Source organism: Artibeus jamaicensis, unplaced genomic scaffold (assembly GCF_021234435.1).
Source record: "Artibeus jamaicensis isolate MK-2021 breed Jamaican fruit bat unplaced genomic scaffold, CSHL_Jam_final contig_1832, whole genome shotgun sequence".
Classification (NCBI taxonomy): domain Eukaryota; kingdom Metazoa; phylum Chordata; class Mammalia; order Chiroptera; family Phyllostomidae; genus Artibeus; species Artibeus jamaicensis.
The window spans coordinates 4,545,033-4,563,463 of NW_026521362.1; the positions used below are offsets into that span (position 1 = coordinate 4,545,033).

The window sequence follows — 18,431 nt, forward strand, 5'->3', positions numbered from 1 at the left end:
AAGCCTGACAGAAGCTCTAAAACAAAAGAAAGCAAGCACATGTGTGCCCTATTTGTGAGTGGGTGGGTATTATGATATTTTGGTACATTCTCAGAAGACAAGGCTGTGCCATTCACTTTACATATGGTGTCTAACCAACAACAAAGGTCTGCAGTCCACTTTCATCACTGGGCCTAGGTTTTATTTCCACTTGCTGGCATGTTAACCATAGGACAAAGGGCCAGGAAACTTCCCAAAGGAAATAATAGCTGTTCTTCTTTGCTTGACTTTTTTTTTTGTGGGGGGGACATGGGGGGAGAGTTGAGTGAAAGCAGAAAATAAATAAAAAGGACATTTAAAAAAATACAAAAGCCAAGAGCCCTGGACACAGTGGCTAACTGGGAAAAGTGTGCCTTTCTTCTCTCATGAGTCGCATATAGAAACGACAGAAGGAATTCAGCTCAGGATATTTGCTCTGCATCCTTGAAAGCAGGAGTTGTGGCAGGTCAACCAAAAAACAAGTGCTATCTGGTGAAGAGCCCCTTCAGCCGCTGTGAGCGGGGACAGCTCTGCCCTGAGACATCCCGGGACGGCCCGGGCCACGGGGCCGTGCCAGGCTGCATGCTTTACCACGAGGCAGCAGTGGGAGCCAACTGTGCGTCTGCACAAAGCAGGGCTTGTCTGGAAAAGGAGAAAGTCAGTAGAGAATGGAACCCGCTATTCTCTTCTTACCTTCCTGGGGCCAGGGGCAGGGTTGGGGGGGGAAGCTGCTAAAAGCATCAACACAGGATGTGCGAGCACAGCTGAGATGACAAAGCACCAGTGATTTTTCAAGGTCTCTGGAAATGCACCAAGACATGAAAGACAAGTCTCCCCTTTGCTAGGCCTGCTTTTCTAGGGGCCCACACACCTCTGCGCTGGACTCACTGCCCCATGTAATTGGAAGTGGCAGTGACTCAATAACCATCAGAGATACATGACTCCCAGCTCAGCAAAGTACTTTTAAACACATCCTCTCACGTGAGGACAGCTTTTTTCCTGTGTCTTATGTTGTTCGTCTCCAAAGGCTGTTTTCCTGGAGGCCCTGGCAGAGGCTATAATGCAGAGGAAGGAAGGTCTCCTCCAATGTAGAGGATTCTGCTTGCTAATGGGGAAGTGGTAACAAAAAGTGGAAATAAATCCCTCTTACCTTCCTGGTTACAGCTGGATCCAGATAGCCTTTGAGCTTTTGAATGTATGTATGGGGAGGATTCTTCACCTGGAATCGTTCCTGCAGGAAGCACAAAAATAAAGTAAACAGCATGAAATGTATGAAGGCATGACAATCAGCCGAGTTCTGACAGATGACTGCTGCTGACCCAAGGCTGAAAGGCACCCACAGTACAAATATGGCCCTGCAAATAATCATGACATGCTCATGATATTATCGTCCTCTCTGCAGCAGGAGGAATCTGAAGCTCAGAGAAATTCAGCACGTCCCCAAGACGGCACAGCTGTGAATGGTCCAAATGCATGTGAACCTACATCTGCCCACTCCAGAGTCTACCCTGCTTTCCCCATAGGACCCTGCAGCTCCCACTCCAGGAACGATGTTCTGCCCAGCTGGTAAGCAGGACCTCTTCTAGCAAGTCTTCAGTTTATTGTACATTTTTTAAAAGATTTATTTATTTATGTATTTATTTTTAGAGGGGAAGGGAAGGAGATAGAGAGGGAGAGAAACCTCAATGTGTGGCTGCCTCACATGCAAGATGCAAGCTTTCTCGGGACCTGGCCTGGCCTGCAACCCAGGCATGTGCCCTGACTGGGAATCAAATCAGCGGCCCTTTCAATTCACAGGCCTGCACTCAATCCACTGAGCCACACCAGTCAGAGCCATTTTTTAAAATATTTTCAACGTTAACAAATATTTCTCTTTTGAATATTAATTTTTTGAAGAAAACAAAAACTTGACTCAAACTTGTAAAACTTACAGTATCCGTATTAAAATGAGTAATGAGTCTATTGCTAAGAGACTGGAGTGAGTGTGGGCATGTATGTGGGCATTCTGTGTGCATTACACACGTGAGTATGATTACCAATGGGCTCCTAAGGCAGTTCCAAACTAGAAGGCCCAAAAATAGTTTAAGCAAAAGCACAATCACTGAAATAAGCATATTACAGATATGAGGTCTGTCTGGAAAAAGTCCAACCATTGTTAATGTAATGAGAATGGTTTGCTTGACATCAACATAACCTGACAGCCAAGGAGAGTGGACTGGAATGCACATGCATGAACAATGATGACTTCACTGTACTAGTCAGTGGGGACAGTAGATGCCATTGAGTGAGCATGTATACTGTGTGGCTGTCACATTCAAAATGATTGAACAAGTAGAGTAATGAATCTGCATCAAATTTTACATTTAGCTTGAATGTTCCTCTATGGAAAGTACAGGGATGATTCAGAAATCTACAGCTAGGGGCAACTGGTGATTGGCAGTTTCATCAAGACAACATACCCGCTCACATATCACACCTTATGCAGAGTTTTTTGGTGAAACATCAAATCACTCAGGAGATTCAGCCCCCCTACAGCCCAGATTTGGTGCCCCAAGATTTCTGGCTTTTCCTGAAACTGAAATCACCTTTGAAAGGGAAGAGATTTCAGATTGTCAATGAGATTCGGGAAAATACAACCAGGTACCTGATGGTGATTGGGAGAACCGTGTGAGGTCCCAAGGTCCCTACTTCAAAGAGGAATGAGTGTCGCTGTCCTATGTACAATGTTTTGTAAACCTTGTATCTTCTTCAATAAATGTCTCTATTTTTCATATTACATGGCTGGATACCTTCTGGACAGACCTCATATATATGAATAATTTTTTAAAGATTTTATTTATTTATTTTTAGAGAAGGAAAGGAGGAAGAGGGAAGGGAGAAAGAGGGAGAGAATCATCGATGTGTCAGAGATACATCAATCGGTTGCCCCTCGCTCACCAGGCCTGCAACCCAGGCATGTGCCCTAACTGGGAATCGAACAGCTGATCTTTCAGTTTGCAGGCTGGCACTCAGTCCACTCATCCACACCCGCCAGGGCATATCTGAATGACATTTGAATATGGCAGGCATAGGAAGGAAGAATCTGCATTCTACCAAGTTTTCTGCTGATGTTGTGAATGGAGGGACTACATGTTGAGAAACTCATATCGATATGTATCAAATTTTATAAAGTCCAAAGCAGCATAATAAACAGCAGTGAAAAACTGTGTAGAACCAAAATGCGTACAAACTATAAAATGGATAAGTACTGGTATTATGTTTACACAATGGTGTATTACAATGAAAATGAATAAACCATACTACACATACTGCATGTTTCTACACAGATGGATCTTAGGACAAAAAGCACACATGACTTAATTTCTACAGAGTTACACAAAACAGACAAAATTAAACTTTAATGGTTAGGGACACACACGGACATGACTTTATTTATATCTGTGTGCATTTATATATGAGAGAGAGAGAGAAATAGAGACAGAAAAATTACTAGCATAAAAATGATAGCTGGCGGACTGCGGTGGGGCAGGGAAATACGAAGCACCTCCTGAGAGGCCAGCAATGCTCTATTTCTTGACCTAAGTACTAGTTACACGGTACTGGCTTTATCCTACGTATTAAGCTGTTCCAAGGTTTCACAATCTTTTCATCATGAAATCAGGACAATTCTCAACAGGTTCTCCTCTAGCTACAACTCAAATGATGTTTTTCCTAGTAAGTCTTTTAAATCTGATTATTGCTTACACCACAGAGGAATTTTTTGGTATTTCACAGCACTGACACTGGGCAGCATGTTTAAGCATTTGTCTGTCCCGTGTGAATTACATTTCTCCAACACAGGGAGCCACGGCACTCTTTGTGATCCACTCAAGTCTTGCTTTTTTCTGATTTATAAATGCCATAGATTATGGTGCCCTGACTAGTGTGGCTCAGTGGGTTGGGCATCGTTCCACAAAGCGAAAGGTCACCGATTCCCTTCCCAGTCAGGGCACGTGCCTGGGCTGCAGGTTCCGTCCCAAGTTAGGGAGCAGGCGGGAGGCAGCAGAAGATGTTTTTCTCTCACATCAGTGTTTCTCTTCCTCTCCTCCTCAATCCCTCCCTTCCTCCTCTCTCTAAAAAAATAAATCAACTAAAAATCTTAAAGAATAAAGATCATCTTATTACCATTATCAAAAAGTTCATCTTATTGGTGAAAGTATATATATATATATTTTTTATTATGCTTTAAAATAGAAGGAAGTAGCTTGTAGTGAGGCACATATCAACATTTCCCCTTTAAAAATGATCAAGGTAAATTTTATAGCATATAAACTGTATCTCAACAAAGCTGTTAACATAAAAAGATCAGCCTATTTTTCCTAATTATTCCCCCAAATTTTCTATCACAAGGAATACCTCTAGTGTCATCACTGTGTCTCCAGGAAGTCCTTTTTCATTTAAAATCACCATCCCTTCACTAAGGGACCAAATAGAAGCCAACTGCCACGGGGTTTCGGCAATCGATAGCCCAGCTGAGGCTGAAATAGTCACAGGAGTTCTGATGTGAAAAGTGAACTAGAAAGCTAACTAGAAACCAGTTACTATTTCCAACCTTGCGTAACGATAGCTGATGTCAGAGATACATCAGTGTAATGTAACGCTTATGCTTTTTAATAATGCAATCCAATTACCCAAATTTTAAAAAATTCTATGACTAGTGACAACATAAAACTGTGGTCCCTTCTGCTATAGCAACCAATTACCCCTAACCACAAGGACCCTAACACATGAACCTCAAGGAATTTTAACTCTAGTTAATGTAGTATTTGTTTGAGGACCTAAAATTTAAACCTGTAGACACTGACTGAGAGATTTCTAATGTTTGTTCTTTTAGGCAATGTCTCCGCACCAGAAGAGCTATATTTATTCCTTTAAAATAACAAGATCTGGTTGAGGAGTTCATAAAACATCGGCATTTGCTCAGTTAGTGAATCCCATACCAGACAGCCAATCAATGGTGCTTTCTCCATTTCCTATTTAAGATTAGGATGACCTAGAAAGGATTCCTCAAATACAGGGGTGGGCAAAAGTAGGCTTACAGTTGTAATACAAATAAATAAGATAACTAATAAATAATACGAGAATAAGCTCATTTTTGCATACTTACAACTGTAAAACCAGGTTAGCCAACCCCTATATATACACATTTTTTGGTCCTGCAAATATTCCCTTATAAGTATTCCCCTGAAATTATGGACAAGGTCTGAATTTAATACAATGAGACTTTTTCAAATGTGCTTGCTAGCATTTGCTACAATGTTTTGGGCACATTTTTCATTTATGTGAGTAACATTAATGTACTTCCAAGAAACAGCAAATGAAGAAGCCTGATGTTTTAATACACGGCAGATCTACTTTATAGCCACTTCTCGAAAACTCAGCTTACATCCAGGATTCAAAACAAAACTGTAATGGCAAGGGACTACAAAGCCCCAGTCATTTTTCCAAAATTGAAGGTTGTTTCTCCAATGTGAAAAGGGGCTCCTATTTGAGTTTTGAATCCAGCATCTGTCTCACCAAACCGTTTCTGTCTGTCTCTTCAATATGGCCGTTTGGACAAAAGAAATATTTACAGGAGTGCATTGGAGAATGTCAGCATCTTGCCAAAACACATTTTTATTACTAAGGACTTTGGATAGATTATGGACATATTTATGCAAATTAAGGGGTTTTTTCCCCCCACAAAATATTAGAATTTTAGACTTTGAATTGAAACCCTGCATTGCCCTGGCTGGCAGCTTTCCATCCTCCTCACTCCAGACCTGTATTTCTCACATGCTATTTTCAATAACTAGTTATTATTCAGCACCAACGATATGGGTAGCTTGATTAAGTCCTCAACCTGAGTTACATTATATAGAAATATCACTTTTGGGACAAAAATATTATTTAATTATGGTGATTTGTCAACATGGATCTATAAGCATCTGAAAGACCCTTTAGCATACAGATTTCTGATTTTTCAGGTCGATACCCAGAAGAATGGTTGCTGGGTCACATGATACATAAAGCTGGGTCAGCTTTATTCTTAATTTTTCGAGGAAGCCCCACTTTTTTCCATAGTGGCTGTACCAGTTTACATTCCCACCAGCAGGGAAAGAGGGTTCCTTTTTCTCCACAACTTGTCCTACACTTGTTACTTACTACCTGTCTTGTTGAAAACAGCCAGTCTTACAAGTGTGAGGTAGTTCTGATTTGCATTTCCCTAGTAGCTGGTGAAGTTGAGCATCTTTGTGTTTATCACTGGCCATCTGTATGTCTCGTTCACAAAGACCATGCACCCGTACGTCCACTGCAGCACTATTCACAGTGAGGACGACATTAAAGGACCGAAGTGTCCTTCGCTAGATGACTGGGTAAAGGAGATGTGATTCACACACACAGTGGAATACTACTCAGCCATAAGGAAAGTGGAAACACTGCCGTCTGCAAACACATGGATGGATCTGGAGAATATCATGCAAAGCAAAATGTCAGGCAGAGGAAGGTAAGAATTTCACTCACATGTGGGTTATAAAACGAAAAGCAACAAATGAACGAGAAAAACAAACAAACGAAAACTCACATACACAGACGACACTACGGTGGCTGCCAGAGGAAGGGGGCTGGGGGGCGGGAGAGGGTAGAAGGGTCATCATGTGGTGACAGCAGAAGGTGTGACTTGGGTGGTGGGCACACAATGCAATATCCAGAGGGCGTGTTATGTGTTACAGAACTGCACACTCGAAACCTCTACAGTCCTATTAACCAATGTCGCCCCAGTACATTTAACCTTAAAATATATAAAATAAAAAAACACAAATTTCTTTCAAAACGTCTAATCAATAGACCATCACCAGCACTCTGACCTCTTGCCATTTATCTCTTTGTGTACTCCAACTTTCTTCATGAAATGTTTCTGGACATGAAATAAACATCGCGCTGCGTTTGAATCATTCCCTGTAAGCACACACACAAGGCCTGACACCATTTCTCACCCTGCAGATCACCAGAGCGCGGTGCACGCTGGGCGGGGCTTGGCAGGAAAGAGAAGGTGAGAACAAGCCTTGAAACTAGGATCTTCATTAACTTCCTGTGTCGTTGGCAAACATTTTACTTTAGGAGAGCATCGGGAATTCCATTTCTCTGGTAACGACCGGGAAATGCGTCCTCCCTGCTAGAAGTGACACTTTGTCTACACAGTCCCAGGAACACAACTACCTTTTCATCTGGGGCAGGACTTTTGTGTCTTAAAGGTTAACTTACCTTTTAATCTCACCATATTCTTCACACCTCTTAGTTCATTCAAGCTTCCCTAGGTTTTAAGTCAAAATTAACTCCACTTTTACAGATGGAGGAACTGAGGCTCAGAAATTAAAGCACTGCCTTAAAATCACGCACATACAGGTAAGCGCACACTCACAGAGGATTTGAACCGAGATTCGAGACCGAGGATTCGAACTCAGGTTTCCTGAGTCTCTGAAACTTGTTCTTTTCACCACACTGTTAACAAGTGTGCTCATCTTGCTTTCGATAAAAATTTCTAAAAGGGTGAAAATATGTTTTCTTCTCTGAGTTCCAGTATGTAGAAGAATACCTGGCACATAGTCCTTAATAATGTTCAAAGTTTTAAACTTCTTTTAAATGTCATACACAAGTCACTTCTCTCATAAATTAAGGGTAAGTTTTTAAAGTTTAAAAATATACAAAGAGATTGTAAACACTGTAGAGAGCATACAGCCAGTGGGCCCTGTGCTAGAAGTCAGCCAAACTGACGTCAGAGCTAAAGAACATCTGCTAATAAGCCCGTGTTGTGTATCTAATGGCTCCGAAACTGCCTAGTGCCCTTCATTATTACACATTTCTCATTAACTCAGTCACTATGGCTTGTGCTGGCTTCCCCTCCCCCACTGGCCATTGGGAAGCTTAGGCAACTGCAACACAGGCCTAGACTGCAGATAAGGAAAAGACAAAGCACTTATTAGGCTCCACTTAATGACTAAGGTTCAAGTCTGCTACAACCTAAAATGGAAAACCAGGCCATTCTGAAGGGCTGTGACGGCAGTGTACTAAGTTAATTAAGGCAAAGTCACAATAAACAAAATTAATCACCGGGGATGCTACAACATGGCCGGTCCTATTAGATACAGATGGGCAGCCTTGGGTTCTGCCCAACCAGCTGGACTGTGCCTGTGGGCCTCCGTACCCCCTTTCTCCACCCAAATCTAATACAGTTTGTCACTGAAAGCCTTCCTGCATAAAGGATGGGAAATGGATACTCGACTCATCTAGCAAAACATTTCTAAGCCTTTGCATCTCTCTATCCATGTGCATAATTACATGAGAAATTACTTAATTGAGGTTAATTTGATGTTAGCTGGACTTACACCAATCATGTTAAAAACCATTTCTGCTCTATAAATTGTATTTAGATAAGCAGCTCCAAAATCAAACAGAATTTCACACAAGTTTATCTTACACCTTAATATGCTTAGGTCTAAGGAAAGAAATGATAGTGAGACATCTGAACATAAGGAAGTCTCTGGAAATGGACGGCTCGTGGGGGACACACTGATGAGCCCCTCCCCAAGTTTCGGGGGAGGCGGGTCCAGGGTCACTGACTCTATTTCACAAGCATATTAGCAGAGCTACATAAATTACATCATCACCCATAGGGATAAATCAGATGTCACTGCCATTATGTCATTATTAATGTTTTATTATTTTGATCCTATAATAATTCACTTCAGAGAGTGAAAATTCATAGTTTTGCTTCTGTGCACATAGGCTCACTAAACTTGAGTGATTTTTTTCCTCCTAGAAGTTCAAAGTAGTTGGGCTTCCTTTTAAGGCTGAGTAAGCAAAGGGTCTAAATGAGCCATAATTACAACCAGTATCACTGCCATCAGTGAGCACTGATTTGCAAGACATAACTTGGTACTAAAGGCTCTTCAGGGCTATGCTGGCAGGAATAATCTCAGGGGGCTTACCTTCTGAAGTGGACAATGCTGGCATGAGTACACAAAGGGGCATTGATATTGTATGTAGACAGAGGGATTTATACCATACAGCAGAGGCTAAGAACAGTGTGGGGCAGCAGGGGGGCGGTGCCAAGCCAGAATCAGGGTTCCTAAGCAGAAGGGCCTAAGGGAAGCCATACAACTCAGTCAACAAAGGACTAACGATTTCTACAAACAGATCTAGATTCTCTCCAAGAAATTCAGAACACCAAAGTCCCAAGGGAATGCATATTCCATGCCCCCCTCCCCAAAATTAAGAAACATCAGAGAGGCTACCAGACTGTCCCATCTACACAGAAAATACGTGTATGAAAAAAGAGGGCAATTTAGAGAAAATGGGGGGAAAGTATTAAGACTCTATCTACTTACAATAATAGATAGCAAGGGAAGAAAGTTCAGACAAGATTGTAATTTTGTCTAACAACTACCAGAAGTAGCTAGTGCCGGTTGTGACCCTACTTAGAAGTGTCCCTGTGGTTACTATTGAAGGAAACGTTTTGCTAAATAAGTCCCTGCCTCTGAACATCTTAAATCTTTTTTTAATCCTCACCCAAAGACATTTGCATTTGCATTTTTAGAGAGAGAGAGGAAGGGAGAGAAACAGCGATGCCAGAGAAGCATCGATTGGTTGACCCCTTATGCACCCAGACCGGAGATCCTCACTGGGACCAGGGGTTGCACACACCCATCCCCAGACCAAGGACAAACTGCAACCTAGGTATGTGCCCCAACTGGGAATCAAACCCGCAGCCCTCCGATTACTAGACGATGACCCAACCACTGAGCCACACTGGCCAGGACTGAGCATCTTAAATCTTGCTATCACATTTAAGTAAGTCTGTTTCTAGGCACCATCGTGAAAAATACCAAGATAAAAAAAAATTTTATGTCATTTTATTCTATCATTCATCCAGAACACATTATGCAAGATGCTCTATAAAAAGCACAAAATGAAACAAATTCAATTCCAAAACATTAAATCTCATCTTTGAGACACAACAGACATCACTGTAATACAAAATAGAATATGATAAGAACCATATGTGATCCTCTGGAAGTTCAAAGAAAGGTAAGACTCTTTCCAACTGAGATGATCAAAGGCACTTCCCTGGAGAAGGTAGCTTTTGAATTGAGTTTTGAAGGACAGGCAGCACATAGATACCCTGGGATGGTGTGAAGGGCAGGAGACAGAGGAGTCTTCCGGAGGGGGGAACACGGGAACAAAGTGGACAAGCACGGGGCATGTGCTAGGAACTTCAAGGGGTTTAGCTGAGTCCCAGCAATAAACTTTATGAAAGGTAATAATGGCACAAAGGATCTAAATGATAACTTGGAAATGACAATGGCAGACGTCAAATAATAATAGGCTAATGCATAGGACAGACAGCAGGGAGTCAATAAGGAGTTCTGAATAGTGAACAAACCTTCTTCATTCCCAACTTTAAAAGTTGGCCATTTCTGTACTAGACTAGACTTGAAAAATCAGCATGTCAGATTCATTCCACAGCCATAGTTTCTTGGAGAGCCTTGAAGCATTCTTCAGCTCTGAATATGAAATCAGTTTCCTAGTCCAAGAAGAGAGGACAACTTTCCAAGTGTTCCATTACAGCTCTCAGACTGAAAATAACTTTTGATGAGACTTTTCCAATAATTTCCTTTATTTAGACTAGTAAAAGTTTCTTCTAGTTCAACAGGTCTTTCCTGATCATAACATCTTATAACTCATTCTCTAATAGGTAGTATTGATTGGACTTCTTTAATCCTATTCATAGTTCATCATTTTCCCAATTGAAAAAAAAGTGTTGTAATTGAACTTGTTGACTTTGTAATGGAGGTCGATTATTAAAGTTTGTTTATTATCTTAAGTTGTCCTAAGAAAGGGTGAACCCTGACTGACATGTAGCATCGTTCAGTAATAATAGTAATTACTGACATTGAGGCTCTAAGAACTGGAAACAGTGATGGACGGTCGGATATATACTGAAAAACCCTTAAGATGATCATCAAACTCTTTATTTTCTCCCTTCAAGAGCCAAAACTTTCCATTCTTTTAGATTGGCATTTCTTAAAATACATACTACCAAAGACCTGTGTCTAAAGAATTTGAGGATGCAAAAACTCTCCTAACCAAGTCATCGAATATTCAAGAATCCTCATTTTCTTAAATTCCCCAAGGAGGTCTTCTATACACTAAAGCTTCTGAATGTGCTTCCTACTTTGGATACCTGAATCCCTGTCTTTACTCAGTTGACAGAGAGAATATGCATATCCTTGGTAAGCAAATACTTTAAAAAATTTCCAGTTATGTTTAAAGATACAGACTTATATTATAAAACCACGGTTACAGACTATGCTTTCAGGAAATTTTTGCAAAATCTCTGGGGAATACACTTCCTGTAAAAATGCAAGGGGCATAAACACACCTCATTGTTTCTTCATGTGAAAAATGAAAATGTAAGAACTTTCTCCCCACCATTTATTACAATTCCAGAAACATTACTTAAGGATGCCTTCCAAACAAGAATAACGCACAGAAAATCTTTCAAGTCTCCTGAGCTAACCATGTATCATACAAATAAAACCTGGAGGAAGAAAAGAGAAAGAACCAAGTTCTGATCCTGTTCAAGTCAAAAAAAACAGAGAGACAGAATAAGCCTCAGATTTCTTATAGAAACCATTAGATATTTCCAGATTTAGATAAAAACAAAATATTTTTCAATCACTTCAAAATCTGAAAGAATAGCACACTCTTATTTTAAGGATTGCTTTTCTGACCATAATTATATTAACTAGATTACATGAAACTTCATTTGCCCCAAATCCGATGGTGTATAAATAAATACATGGGTACCATTTTCAGAATTTCCATAGGTACGTGCTGAACTGAATGAATTGTATGTAATATTTGTGAAGGGCATAATTGTGTCAAGGAACCTTCAAAGTAGACAATATGGGAAGACATGGAGAAGGAAGATGCCTTCTACTAAAGTAAGTGTCTAACACATGCAAAGACAGCATCCCAATGAAGAGACGTACAGTTTGAAAATAGGGGGAAGTTATCAGAGTTAATCATGCCCTTACCACATCCTTACTTTATTTTTGGCATCCACTTAAACATAAGAACCAAGCTCTGAATACTAAACTTCAGCATTTATGCAGCTGTTTACAGTATAGAAACTATTAAAGATAGTGTTCAATGGTAGAACCTGGTTTTAAAAATGCAGTGATATAGTATAAACCAGCTTTCTCCATAAGAAGATAAACGAAGTGGTAGGAAAAAACAGCATTTTTCTAGAAACAGACCCTTGGAAACTTTTATTTTAAAAAGATATCACTTAGCATAGCATTAAAAATCATGAAATACTTAGGGATAAATTTAACAAAATATGTGTAAGACCTATAGCCTGGGAAACTTCAAAACACTCCTGAGAGATAGTAAAGACCTAAATAAATAAAGATGCCATGTTCATAGATCAGAAGAGTCAACACTTAAGATGTCAGTTCTCCTGAAATTGATCTAAAGACTCAATGCAACTTCAGTCAAAATCCTGGAGGCTTTCTCTTAGAAATTGAAAGCTGATTCTAAAAATTATATAAAAATGCAAAAAAAATCGCAAAAATAATTTTGCAGAAGAACGAGGAGTATTCACACTACCTGATTTCAAGATAGTAAGTAATCAAAACAGTGCTGTACCGACAAAAAGAGAAATAAATATCAGAGGAAGAGAACAGGCAGTACAAAAACAGGCCAGCACAATTTGTTTTTTCAAAGATACTAAGGTAATTCATGGAGAAAGAACAGTCTATTCAACAAATGCCTGACACAGCTGGATATACGTATGGGGCGAAAACAGTGACTCTCCAGCCTTACCTCACTCCTGTGCCAAAATTAACTCAACATAGACCAGATACTTTAAGAACCAAAACCATAAAATTTCCTGAAGAAATCATAGGAGAAAAACCTTCATGATCTGACACTGGGCAAAAATTTCTTAGGACACAAAAGGCATGAAACACTTGGAAAATAGAACATGAACTAAATTAGACTTCATCAGAAAAATCTTTGTTCTTTGAAATACTCTCTTCTATGAAAAGACAAGACACAAAACAGGAGAAAATATTTGCAAAATATATGTCTGATAAGATCTGTATCCAGAATATATTTTAAACAATTTGCACAATTCAATAATAAGACCAACAACCCAGCTTTTAAAAATAGGCGAAAGATTTGAACAGATCCTTCAACAAAAAAGATTCACAAATGACAAACAAGCACATAAAAAGATATCTAACATCATTAGGGGCAGGCAGATTACTCCATCTTCACTGTCATTTCATGAGATTTACTTGAGTCACCATGGTTTTCAGCCTCTCCTTTGGAAAGGTCAGCATTCTGCTTCCTGAAGCACTGCAGGCACAGCTCCTAGCACATCACTGTTCACTGTGTGTGCTCAGTAAGTCATTTCACTGATTAATGAAAACAGCTACAATCTCATGTGATCCAGGTCATCCATTGGCGATTAAAAAAAGAAGAAAAAATTTCCATACCATTATGGCACATTTTAGAACACAGAAAATTTCAGAAATTCTTAGTACCAGCTTAGCCACTTGCTGAATGACTTCCAAAATCCTGCTCGATTTTTCTATTTTGTGAAAGCTGAACAAAAACAGCCTCCCACAGAAAAGACTCTAAGTTAAATGCCCAAGGTTAAAACAATGTAAAGTAGTATTTGTATTACCTAGCAGAAATTCTTGGCTAAAACACCTTACTATTTCACTTAAATTATTTTCTAAAAGATAGCGTCAAAGGTCTAGCCAATACATTGCCTATATGATTCTTCATTTCCTGTAACAGTGTTCCCAAGTTTACAAAGATGCTCACACAATCAAGTTTATGTCAAACAACATAAGGCAACATAAGGGGATGGGCCATCTCTGCCAGCTTAGGAAGGTAAGTCAGACTGAGCCCGATTTCTTGCTCTCACAGCACTTCTGACAGAGCACTTACATCGAGGTGACAAAAAGGATTAGTATTACAAGAAACAATTCCGCCCTTTCTTTAGGTCACCTTCTTCCCTTTTTCTACTGCCCTCCTCTATCCCTATGGGATAGGCCAGCACCTTTTCTTGCCGCTCTAAAAACTGGATGACAAGGGGATCCTCTGGAAAAGGAAAAATGAACACCTGCTTCTGGGTGCAGACTCCTTTTGCCATGACCCCCGAGTTATCAAACATGAGAAAGCTCAACCAACAGGGTTGGCATCTGCTTCTCCAGGGATTCAGAATCAAGGAATCGGAGACATGCAGTGAGTCTTAATGGAAGGGAAATTTGGCTTTCAGGAAGGAAACTGAAAGAAACTTGCCTTCTTTTTAACAGCAACTAACCTAACACCTTTTTACTCAGGTATTTGGAGACTTTAAGGAAAGAAAGACTGTCTCTTTAAAATCTCAAGCCAGAAAATAACCCAGAGACAAAATTTTGTGTTAAGCTGGGCAAAAATACATGTCCCATAGCCACTTCATGCCTGCACACTGCTGGAACTCAGGACAAAGCAGTACGAGCAACCATTTAGAGTCTTCCCCCCTTCACAAGTTTTGGGGACACTCAGATCCACACCATCTCACGTCACTCTTTGCTTTCCCTTGCCTACACAACTAAGTAAATGAATGAACACCTAAGTGAAAGCAAGGTGTAATACTGAATACAACCTAAAACAAATTAAACTATCAAAACTGGTAACCAGGGCAGAGACTAGCTCTTACTAGACATCTTCTTCTCTTCACGTATATTCAACTAGCCCACCTCTCTCATCCTCCTCTGCAGTCTAGCCAATGGAACAAGTCTGCTGCTGATGCTCACTACTTCAAAGGCTGGCCCGGACCCCTCTCCAGGTGTGCACCTGCATGCTCTTTCTTCCTCTGACTAGAGACAACCCCCCGAGCAGGCCGAAGCTGTATGTTAAGAACAGCCTCTCCTGGGTCCCTGATTAAGTCCTCAGAATTTAACCCCCAATGGTCAACAATACCAACCTGACCTGTTATGTGAACGACAAGCTTATTATGTAAATCATTATACATCTTGGTACCTGTAGGAGATTGAACAGTGGCCCCCAAGGGCATAGGTGTGAGACCTAACCTCCAAACAAGTGAAAGTGACTATCTACGTTTAGAAAAAGGGTCTTTGCAGATATAATGAAGTTACGGATCTTGAGATGAGATCATCCCAGACTATCCCTGTGCCCTAAATACAATAAGTGACCTTACAAAAGACAGAAGAAACAGACATGGGAAGAAAAGGCAAAGGCCTATGCAGACAGAGGTGAGACTCGGGTTATGCAAACACATGCCAAGCAATGCCTAGAGCAGCTACCAGAAGCCAGAAGAGGCAAGTGAAGACTCTCCCCTAGAGCCTCACCAGGAAACACGGCCCAGCCAACCACTTGTTTCCGGACTCCTGGCCTCCAGAACTATCAGGACACTTTGCTGCTTTAAGCCACATATTTGTGCTGTCTTGGCAGCCCTAAGAAACTGATACAGTATTTATTTGTTACTCTACTGTTACTTTACCTTATACTGGAAATTAGTAACAGAAAATGTATTTACATATATCAAGTGACTAGATCACAGAATTTAGTACCTCTTCAACGGGGTGCATTCTGGAGACACAAAAGTACAAAGAAGTATTCTTCACTAAGTAATTTTAGTTATTAATGCTTTCATTCATAAAGGCATTGGTATCTTTGAAACTTTCTATATTATAGGAAAAAGAAATACTAATTACATTTATGTTAGCAATAAAACATTTCAGTGTAAAAGAAAAGTAATAATTATATAGTCAAAAATTAAGTAAATTAATATTAAAACTTAGTTTGGAAATACCAATATAAAAATCAATTTTTAGACATACATGTTCAAGGTCTAGATACTTAAACTGAGAAGCGAATGCTCCCCACAGCTGTGATGGCCTCTAGCATTCACATCCTCGTTGCCAATGCCATCCCCCACTGAAAGGAACAGGTCTAGAGCAAGGAAAGTACAAGTTAAGCCCAAGAAATAAGTTTTGCATCATAAAACAAGCTCTCGAGGACAATACAGTCAAGCCAAAAGGGCATGGGAGCCAGAATAAAGGGGTTCCCCTATGTCAAAACATTGAAAATGTGAGTCTCAAAAATAATACTTTGATTGAAAAACACTGATTCTGAAAATCCCCTGAGTTCACAAGGATACTCACAAAAGGAAGCCAGAGAAAAATAATTTACCACCTTTTCAGGGATATATTAAACTACACTCTTACTGTGAAAACTGTTAATTGAGGGAAAGAATTCCAGGCATAATTATATATTCCACAGTAAAACCAAGACCCAGCTGAAAACTCTAGTTGCTGGCTTAATGTAGGAGAGAAATGTGACTGTAAAATCGCCTTTGTTCAACTCCTCATGAAACCGATCCGGCAAAGGATTCTCCACTGGTCTTAAAGTCACAACATACAAGACTAATAGGTAACTAGATGTATATATGGTGCCAAACTAACATTCCACAGTTTCTTTCAGCTCAAGGAGAAAACATAATTACACAATGGTGGGGTCAGGCAGTGACCAGACTCATGGACCAGTACTTTCTAATGGTGACACAAGGGACAGTGTTCATCTCCTACAGCATCCTAGACACAGTCAGCATCAACCTACTGCCTTTTCACATCTAAACTCTGGTTAATGGGAACTTCAGACGCTCAGACACCTCTAGGAAACTTTCAGGTAAATGCACAAAATTAAATGTTCTACAAGGCACCTTCTTCACTGTATGAACATCATGAATAAAAGTCTGTTCTAGATTCAAACAGACTTAATGAACATTAACAGCCAGGTACAACGTGTGACTGGTGCTAGACTAGATTCTCACCTGAACAAATCACATAGGAAGAATATTATGGAAAACATGAACTGGGCAATAGACAATATTAAAGGATTACTTATTTTAATTGCAATTACTTTATTTAAACATGAGAAAATTCTCATTTTTATAAGATGCAAATTGAATTTTTTAAAAAGCTAAACTAAAAGGAAAAACATCAAATAAAAAATCTGAAATCCGAAAGAATTACATACAGGGAAAATACCCAGTACCAAAATGATAAAATCAAGCCCTGGCTGGTGTGGCTCAGTGCACAGAGCACTGGCCTGCAAACAAGGGTCACTGGTGCAATTCTCAGGGCACAGGCCCGAGATGTGGGCCAGGTACCCATCTGGGGACACGGGAAAGGCAACCACATACTGACGTTTCTCTCCCTCTTTTTCTCCCTCCCTTTCTCTAAAAATGAATAAATAAAATATCTTTTAAATGATAAAATAAAAACACAAAAGGTGTGCAAGATAGAATTTCCAGAGAATTAAACAGATCTCAAAAGCCTGATTATGATTTAAAAATAGTAGCATTTCAACATACCACAAAATTATGGAAATATGGTAAAAATGTAAGCAATTTCACATCAAACAATATTAAATATAGTAAAAATAACAGCTAGCCAGAGGGCTGAATTAGGGGGAGGGGGAAAGGGTGATGGCTGTCTAGAAACCCAACAGCTGGTAAAGCAGGAATGAAGTGACTGCGGCTAAATGTAGAATCAAAGCCTGGAACTTGAGGACCAGGGGCTGAAGGCAGATTAAGTCTGGAGTCTGGGAGACAGGGGGGAGGTGGGAGAGGGCATCACCACTGCTGCATTACTGTCTTTTCCTCAATGTGTTCCCCGCTGTCTATGTTACCCATCGCTTGCTCCAATAATTAGCATGGCAGCCCCCAGCACCGAAGCAGGCCATGGCCTCCTGCCACCACCCTGGCCATGCCGCTGCGTATTTAGTGCCCTTGGTGCTCCACAGACAAGCCCTCAGTACTGAGAATCTGATGGTCTGCTGGAAACAATGTATCAGCATTCAGTAATGTATTTGCTTACCCGGCAGAGAGTTCCAACTAGCTCACAAAAACATGAACATTTTTTTAAAATTAGCAATATGTTAGTTAGCTCTTCAATTTTTTAGGAAATTTTATTCCAGTGGCACATTGGCTTCACTATTGATACAAGTTGGCCAATAAGTAACACTCTCGTCTTTTGAAAGAAATAGTTATCAAGGTATGGTTCAGTTGTGTTGAACAAGACAAGAGAGCAACTCTCACTGTGACGAAGCATCCTGGTGTAGCTTAGTGCCACCGGCCTGGCTGGGCGCTGCCAGAGTGGCAGTGGGGCGCTCCCCTTTCTTGATTGGGACATACGCCAAGCCTTGAGGGTTGAAAGTGAATCTCCCTGAAGTGCTTAATACAGGAAGCTGAGTCAAGGTACATGTGATTTCCTACCACCTCCTCACTCTCACCATTTTTAGTTTTG

The 18,431-nt window shown here is 40.3% G+C and overlaps 1 protein-coding gene across 5 annotated transcripts in view; it reads right to left on the reverse strand.

Annotated features, from left to right (window-relative positions):
- Nucleotides 1–18,431, reverse strand: part of FMNL2 (formin like 2) — a 296,180-nt gene that overhangs the window by 102,735 nt on the left and 175,014 nt on the right. For all 5 annotated transcript variants that reach the window (XM_053671653.1, XM_053671637.1, XM_053671647.1 and 2 more), the window contains exon 3: nt 1,169–1,249. In XM_053671653.1, coding sequence (XP_053527628.1) covers nt 1,169–1,249 — 81 coding nt within the window. The remainder of the gene's footprint in view (nt 1–1,168; nt 1,250–18,431) is intronic.